This window comes from Cryptosporidium sp. chipmunk genotype I (genome assembly GCF_004936735.1).
Source record: "Cryptosporidium sp. chipmunk genotype I strain 37763 chromosome Unknown contig_4, whole genome shotgun sequence".
Taxonomy (NCBI): Eukaryota; Apicomplexa; class Conoidasida; order Eucoccidiorida; family Cryptosporidiidae; genus Cryptosporidium; species Cryptosporidium sp. chipmunk genotype I.
Window position 1 is genome coordinate 87,208 of NW_027125605.1, and position 8,848 is coordinate 96,055.

The following is an 8,848-nucleotide window of genomic DNA, read 5'->3' on the forward strand; positions in this document are numbered from 1 at the left end:
ACACATTTATTCCAATTAACTGAAATTTCAATTAATCTAAGTTAAGTATTATTTCGTTTTTTAATTAATATATATATTAGTAACCTAACATCCAATTCATATAATTCATCAAACTTGTATTTGCTGTATTCAAATACACGAAAATTATCAATAGATAATGCGAATGTAATGAGTATACTTTGGATTCATTATTAATTATTTCATTTGATTTCCAATAGTAAGAAACCACCAATCCCGTTTAAGTCTACAATTGAACAGGTGCAATAATTTTCAAGTACTGGTAAAATGTGTTACTGTAACTCTTTACTATTATTGAGTTAGTTAATCCAATGCGTGATATTTAGTTAAATAACCAAATGAATAAGCTGCATTATAATACTGCAGCAGCTGTAAATCTTCACATGTGTTGTCTAGAATGTTGTTTTTCAATTGATTCTCTCAATTACTCAAATACCTATATATTAAGTATTTTATTTTTGTTTCATCACTTTCTCTCATGATAACTTTAATTAAATAATTCTTTAATAAATGTTTAACTCGTGATCTTTATTACAAATTCACCTTGTGGCGAGCTTTTTATTTTTGTACCATATATGCTATGCTTTGAGATCACCTTTCAATAGTATTATTTAATATTTAAAGCTGGGCAGTTCAATCCCACGACTTAAGTTTATGACGTTATTGTTTAAATAAATTTCAAAATTCTGAATATTTTCAGATCTTTGTAATGATTATTTTTATTTATCAAAGTAAAAGCTTTATAACAATTACTTAATTAATAATGATTTTTTTTTCAAATTATTTTTATGCTTTATAATATTTTTTTTTCAGATATATATTTTTACTCAAATAATTTATTTAGTATATATTTAATTTTTGATAACTTAAATGTAATAACCAGAGTCAAATAAGCTTCACTTAAGTTTTTTGAATAAATGAAGTTTGGATTTTTTAAAATTATTAATATAAATAATAATCTATCGTGTATGAGATATGTTTTAATTATTTCATTTTAAGTTTTTATGTAATATTTTAATAAATAAATTTCTCTTTGAACAAAATTTTGATAAATTATTAGAATGTGAAACCTGTAAAACAGCAGAAGGTAATGATTTTACAAAAATAATTAAAATCTAAGAAAAGTTTTCGGTGGAAATAATAGAATTTTAAGTTTCCAGATAAAAAAATAAATCTGAAAGTATCACTACTTGGAGGTTCTATATAAGTCAAAGTCGTGATTTATTAGTAGTACTAGTATAAAAGTTGGGCACTGTATTTTGATCATTTATGGAAAATATGAAGTAAATCTGAGTTATGAATTATCCAAACAAATGATGATCTCTAAATTCTGGAAAAAAATGAGCAAAGACTTTTAAGTAACCAGATAAAGCGGATTAAATACCATAATTAAATATTAAAAGGTTACAGAAATAAATATATTTTTAAAGTAAAATCATTATCCAGTTAAAATTATTTTTAATAAAGAATAATAAAGCTTGAGCAACTTAAATTTTAGACATGTATTAAACATTTTTTGAATAAAAATTGATTATTAATAAAACGTTAAAATCAAAAGATTAAAAATTTAAATTAATATTAATTATTTGCAATATACATCAAATAAATGAAATATATTAACTATTGATTGGTATTATGAATAGACATACAAATTTTGTATTGCCAAACCAGATTATTGGTTTCTTTTGTCTTGAATACTTGAAGGTTTAATTATGAATTAATTTAGACCAAGCTTGTTTTTTTGTGTTGAATCAAAAATAAACTGGATATGAATGTTAAATTCTCGATAACAAATATTGATTTTTATCTAAATTAATTAAGTTACACAATCAGAATTTATGGTAGTATAAGAAATCAATAGAATTCTTAAAAAATAAATATATTTTGTTTGAACAGCAATTAGAATAGTTGTAACTTCTCTTAATATTAGACTTGATAGAAACTCTTCTGAGTAGTTTAAAGATAATTTCAAGAATTCTTTATTTGTTTATATATTTAACAGTTAAGTATTCAATTTGAAGATTCAAGTATATTCAGATTAGACATATTTGTTCATTGCTATAGGCAAGGGTGCTTTGTGAAAAAAAAGTTGATTGATGACTTTTTTTTAAGAATTCTGACAATATATTTTTAATTAAAATAAAATCCAAATTAATAATTGAAATATTAATAATAGTAATTTTGGCTATAATGCTAATTTAGAATCAAATAAAGTTATAATAGTTTCATATTCTTAAATACTTAAGAATAATATAGATTGTAACTTGAAATATTTTAAATATTCAAATTATTGATTCAAATATTTTGCAAAAAAAACGACACTTTTCATAACTTATAATACCAAAGCTCATATTTTTTTTCGTAGTAAAAATCTGTTATTTTAAAATTCAAATACTTAGAAACAAAACATTCTTTCAAAGCAGTGTAACAGAAAAAAGCTCCTACAAAATTTAATAACTAACCTAAAAAAAAAAATTTAAAAAACTAATTATAAAAACATTAAAAAAAATGCGTAAATTTTGAAATTTATTCCATTTAGTTTTTTAAGCCAATTTTAGATAAAATATCTTATGAATAGTTTATATTAATGAATAGATATATTAGCATTCTAATAAATTAGGTGATACATACAAAAAATGCATTTCAATTATATTTAGGCACGTTAGCTAGAGAAGTTTTTGTAATTGTTCCAATTTTAAAATAAATCTTTTATTTTGCTAAATCTGACAATTTGATAGATATTTATAAATTTATCAAATAATGGCATTATTTTTAAAAGCCAATAGTGAATTGGATTAAAAATATCCAAAATATTTTTTTCACTATTTTAAATTATTTAATCTCAATAAAGTATGGAATAAGTCGTGACTAAAGATTTTTATTAATCAATAATTTCACGTTAATATAGTTTCTTTTTAGAGTAATTTATCTCAAAATTCAATTCATTTTTCTTTTCAAAAAGCTAAAATAACTTTTAAATTCTGATTATAAAAACAAGATCAAGAAATACATAAAGATTCCTGATTTATCTAAATATACTTTGTTAAACTTATTTATCGCTTTATTGAAAATCAGTAGTTCTACCTTGATATTGAGAATTTCCAAATCACGTATAGCTGCTTATATATTTAATATTGGGCGGGAAAGCGTTCGTTTAGAATTAATAAATTTAGTATTTGTCTTATTTCGTTTATTCCTTTAAATACGTTCATATAGAATAGATATTGGAGAACTTAGATAATATAGATTTGAGTATTTTCTTTCAGTTGGTATTTGACAATTCACTTCGTTTTTGATAGATTAATGTTCCTTATTAACAAAATGAACGATTAGTTTATATATCATTCAGGAATATAAAATTACAAATGAATACAAATATAGAACTATCTTTGAAAATCTAATTTAGCAGAATCTATTAGAAAATAATTCATTGAAAACAGCACTTTTGTATAATGGTTTAATCGGAAAGTCTCTTATTTTGTAAACAATTATTTACATCTATTTCAAACTATAAGTCTTCAAAGTTTAATATTACACATGGTTGGTTCCTCGCTGGTCGAAAATATCAGTTTTGCAAGTCGTAATACAGATTTTTTGGATGGTTTTTTTTGGGCGATTTGGAATATATAGTATGTCAATATTGTTATCTTATTGATTTGAGCTTTATATTAATTGTTAACGAATATTCACAATACTGATATTTTTCAAACCCACACTTTTATGGATCGTTAATGAATAAAGATAGAATGTTTTCAAAATTGAGTATTCAGACATAATAAATTCTCAAATATATATGATTATCAAAAAAAATTTAGAAATGTTATGAGAAAATTTGGTTGTTTAATACAAATAATAATATATAAATTGTTATAAACAGTTTAGTATTATTACACAGGCTTTTTTTTTCATATTAGCTTTTCCGCTCAAATATATCCGTTTTTTTTGAAACAAAACGTTAATTATTTGGATTAAAACTTCATAAAATATGAGAAGATTAATTTTTTTGATTTTTATTCTGATTGAATTCTTTGGGTTATCAAACTTAGTTATTCACAATGCCATTAGTAATTTGGATGAAGAGTATTATACGAAAAAGTCATTTGGCCCCTCGTTAGTTAAACTCAAGGGTACAATTGACGGTATTGGTAGTGGCAGTAGTAGACTTTACCCAGCACCCCAAAGTGCTAGGCAGATATTCACAAGATCACCCCCACGGCCTAGACCTATTCGTAGGCCGTATAGTGGAATTTTTTCATCTCCAGCGTCTGTATCAGTTACGAGACGAAGATCAGGTCCATGGCAATCACCCTCTGTAGGTTCGACATCAAGGTTGAGAATATCAACGGGTAATGCTCATTCATCAAGGCCAAGGCCAAGACCTAAGTGCTCACAAGTCCCTGGCCCTTCTCTCCCTACTATTTTTGAAGACCCAGAACCTACTTCATCTTCAGAGGGCAGTTCTCCGAGTCCGGGGTATCAACCACTATCACGAGGTCCATGTGGCGCTACAACTCCAACCTCTGGTTTATTTTCTGGTTCACAACCACCTTTGCCAATTCCTGCACCGTATCCAGATGTGTTGACTTCAAAATATTCGAAAGCCTCCATTGCTTTACCAGGCTTACAAAAATCATCAAGGCAACCTGGTCCTTTGAGTTTAAAAGATCAACTATTTCTACGTACACAGAGCCCTGTATCTCTAACTTTTGAACCATTTACTAGATCACGCCCACGTTTACCAACTCGCAGACCGTATACGGGAGAATTATTAACCTCAGGTTATCCAACACTTTGTAATACTTTGTTTGTCTCTGGACAGTCATCTAGGCAAATTTGTTTTCCGAGTTCAAGAATTCAATTTTCTCCAGGTCCAGTATATCAGCAGTATTCAACTGTGTGGAGCAGTAAAACTCCAACTTTTGGATTATTTACTAGATCGAATCCACGTTTACCAACTCGCAGACCCTACACAGGAGAACTATTAACCTCAAGTTATTCAGCTGCCTGTAGCTCTTTATTAAGCTCAGGACGGCCATCGAGCCACGCTTGTTTTCCGAGTTCAAGAGTTGGATTTTCTCAAATTCCAGCATATCAGCCACATCCAGCTCTCTGAAGTAATGTAGCTCCAACTTATGGGCCATCTACTAGGTCATGCCCACGCTTACCAGCTCGCAATCCGTATACAGAAGAGTTGTTAATTTCGAGATATTGACGCTCTCTAGTTTTTTGCCTATGCTCGGAACAACCATCAATGCACGCCGGTTCTCCAAGCTCAGGATATAGACAATTTTTAGATCCGGAATATTAGAGAATGCTAATGCAGGAATTTTCAAGTTAACAAGTCAGGAATATCAAATAAATCTTCTAGGAGTCACTGGTTTCCAAGCCTAGGAACTCATAGCTCTCCAAATTATTTAAGCAGATCACTAATTTTATGAGGCCAAAAATCTACAGGCCCACGCACACTTAGGGTAATTTCTAAGTCAAGACCGAAATTATTTAATAAAAATAATCATACAAAAACTACCTTTAAGGCACTCCAGGTCAGCATCACTTGGCATTGAATATAGATGGCCACTTCTGGCTTCACCAATGTGTTATTTATTATCCGTTTTTTAAGTTTTAAAGCCGACCATTGAATATTTATTGCAAATAAATTCGTATTGTCAATTTCATCAGTGAATGTTTTCTATCAGTATCATGAACCACAAGAACAAATATTGTAAGTAAATCAGTACTTCAAGATGAGTAGGTTATTAAATTTTTGGTTTGACAGGTAGTCTCAGACCATTTTTTTTTAATTTAGTTTTAAATATCATTATTATTTAATAAACTAGTAGTTAATTATTCACAAATTCCCGTCTCAAACCAAATTTTAAGTTTTATTTGTTGATTCAACTAACTACAAATGGGAAATATTGCAACATTTTTGTTTGCATAACAGTTCCCGCCTAAATGGCAATGTAATAATTCTAGCTCAATTATACAATTAAGAATGTAAATAATCTGGACAAAGTTCTTAAATAACTATTTTTCTTCTGAAAGAATTGTAATTATTTGAGACATTTATAACAATTAATTGCCGGCAAGATTATTATTTTTAATTACCTCCCGCTATAATTTTTGACGGGATTATCCATGTAATATGAAAGTCCTTTTTTTTCTAAAATTATTTTAGGAATGAAAGAAAATGCCTTATAATTTGTATACATTTCTTATTGTTCTTTTGACTGTTTTTCTTGATTTCCCGGGACTTCAGGTTTTTTTTAATGCTAAAAATGTGCAAAACAATTTAATTTTATTTTTAAATGATTCTTGTCCATCACTGATTAAACTTGGCGGGGTAAATCATACTGAAGGAGATGAAAATAATTCTAGTGACTCTTCAGTCCAAGGAGGATTCCCAAGGTTAGATCAGGCTCAGAGTTCGGGATTAGCATCTTCTACACATTCAAGTAGTTCTCCATCCTCAAGTCCTTCATCTGTTCTCTCCAGAACACTGCGTTCGAGATCATCAAGAAGCGCTAGGCGTTCATCAAGATTAGGAAATTTATGTTCACAGACTTCGAGAATTCCTCTCCCTACCATTATAGAGTGCTCAGAGCCAGTTTCACTCAATGAAAATTCCGGATCTCGAATGCGACCAGTGTGCAATTCTCGAAGTTTACGAAATTATTCATCATCCGGCACACATGGTCCTGCAACTCCATATTCTGGACTGTTTACTAGATCACGTCCAACTTTACCAGTTCGTGCACCTTATTCAGGAAGTTTGTTAACCTCGAGACATTCAACACTCACTTCAATATATCCGGAACAATCATCAAGACGTCATGCTTCTTCAAGTTCAGGGGCTTTTAGACCAAAAAGCACAGAATGTAAAAAACTTTTGACTCCTGGAAATCATTCACCAACATGTTCATGGGATAGTTTGACTTCAGCTTATACGTTATTTACTAGATCTCGTCCAATATTACCGACTCGCAAGCCGTATTCAGGATGTTTGTTAACCTCAAGACGTTCACCATTCACTAATACTTCAAAATGTTCGGAGCAATCATCAGGACGTCATGGTTCTCAAAGTTTAGGAGTTAGACAATCATTGAATTTAGGTAATAATAAATCTTTAACTTCAAAAGATAGACAATTTCCGAGTCCAGCAGATCATTCATTTTCTAGTCCAGGAGGTGGTAGGTCTCAAAGTTTGGGCGCTCGTAGATCCACAAGTTCCAGAAGAGTTAGTTCAAGTTCAGCAACTAGTAGATCTCGAAGTCCGGGAGCTCGTAGTTCTTCAAGTTCTCTAGGAGCAAGTTTTTCAAGTTCAAGATCTAGTAGATCTTCAAGCCCCGGAAGGAGCAGCTCTCCGGGTATAAGAGGCAGAACTTCTCGAAGTCTAGGAGCACTTAGATCTCTAAGTTCTGAAGAGAGCACTTCTGCAGGCTTAGAAAGTAGTAGATCTCTAAGTCCTGGACTCAGTGTAGCCAGTAGTTCTCAAGAAAACGTTTCTTCATGTTCAGGAGCTACTCGATTTGCAGGCCGACATGGTGCACCTCCAAGGACATTGTCAAAGACTAATGTTAAAGGTTATCTGACGTCAAATTGTCCACTAGGTATTCCAGGCCAGCATTGCTTAGATGTTACTCCTGAAAGTTCTTTAGTATGCTCTTACTGTTTAAATAACGAAGCTCATGAAGGCATTAGACCACCAAGACGGACAACAACAACAACGACACAATCGCCGCCACGTTCTTGTAGGGGGTATTTAGCGTTAAATTGCCCACTCGGTGTTCCAGGTGAGCACCACTTAAGAGTTGCCAGAGGTGGACGCTTAGTATGTGCTACTTGTAGCAGTATACTATGCCATGAAGGATGCCCACCCCCAGGAGCATCAAGAAAAGGCAGGAGATAAAGCCATACCGTGTCTATTTTATGATTATTGGTTAAAGTAACAGCATCTTAATAATGGTTATGAAAGTCGTGGTTTCATTGTAAGCGATGTACTTTATTTTCATATCAAAGCTGTTTTGGCTTTTGATTTGCAAAAAAAAAGAAATTCAAAATGAATTTAGTGTTTGTAATTATAGATGCTTAATATTTTGTAGCATAGGCAAATGGAATTGTTTATTCTAGTATTTACTCACTTGAATCTTACAGATTTGCGTCATCAAACCAGCAGGATTGATGTATAAAAAATCCTTATTCAATTAATAGCTCTTGAAGATTACCTAATTTATGAATTTTAGCACTTCAAATATTTGATAGCGTTCTTTCGGTAGTTTTAGGGTTTTAGGTTTAGGTTTTAGGGTTTAGGTTTTAGGTTTAGGGTTTAGGTTTTAGGTTTAGGGTTTTTAGGGTTTAGGTTTTAGGGTTAGGTTTAGGTTTAGGGGTTTTAGGGTTTAGGTTAGGTTTAGGTTTAGGTTTTAGGGTTTTAGGTTTAGGTTTTAGGTTTTAGGGGTTTAGGTTTAGGGTTTTTAGGGTTTAGGTTTAGGTTTTAGGTTTAGGTTTTAGGTTTAGGTTTAGGTTTTAGGTTTAGGTTTTAGGTTAGGTTAGGTTTTAGGTTTAGGTTTAGGTTTAGGTTTTAGGGTTTTTAGGTTAGGTTTAGGTTTTAGGTTTTAGGGTTTTAGGTTTAGGTTTTAGGTTTTAGGTTTAGGTTTAGGTTTTAGGTTTAGGTTTAGGTTAGGTTTAGGGGTTTTAGGTTTTAGGTTTAGGGTTTTAGGTTTAGGTTTTAGGTTTAGGTTTAGGTTTAGGTTTAGGGGTTTTAGGTTTAGGTTAGGTTTAGGGTTAGGTTTTAGGTTTTAGGGTTTAGGTTTAGGTTTAGGTTTAGGTTAGG

General features: G+C 30.7%; 2 protein-coding genes across 2 annotated transcripts; both read left to right on the forward strand.

Moving 5' to 3' along the window:
- Nucleotides 1-4,003: 4,003 nt before the first annotated feature.
- Nucleotides 4,004-5,131, forward strand: ELE39_003082 (uncharacterized protein; the record flags this gene model as incomplete). The annotated part of the gene is made up of 1 exon (XM_067346256.1): nt 4,004-5,131. The coding sequence occupies one exon, from the start codon at nt 4,004-4,006 to the stop codon at nt 5,129-5,131; it is 1,128 nt and encodes a 375-aa protein (XP_067200782.1).
- A 1,077-nt stretch (nt 5,132-6,208) lies between these two features.
- ELE39_003083 (uncharacterized protein) lies at nt 6,209-7,927 on the forward strand (the record flags this gene model as incomplete). Its single annotated transcript, XM_067346257.1, has 1 exon — nt 6,209-7,927. One exon carries the CDS (start codon nt 6,209-6,211, stop codon nt 7,925-7,927), a length of 1,719 nt encoding a protein of 572 aa, XP_067200783.1.
- Between the last annotated feature and the right edge of the window lie 921 nt (nt 7,928-8,848).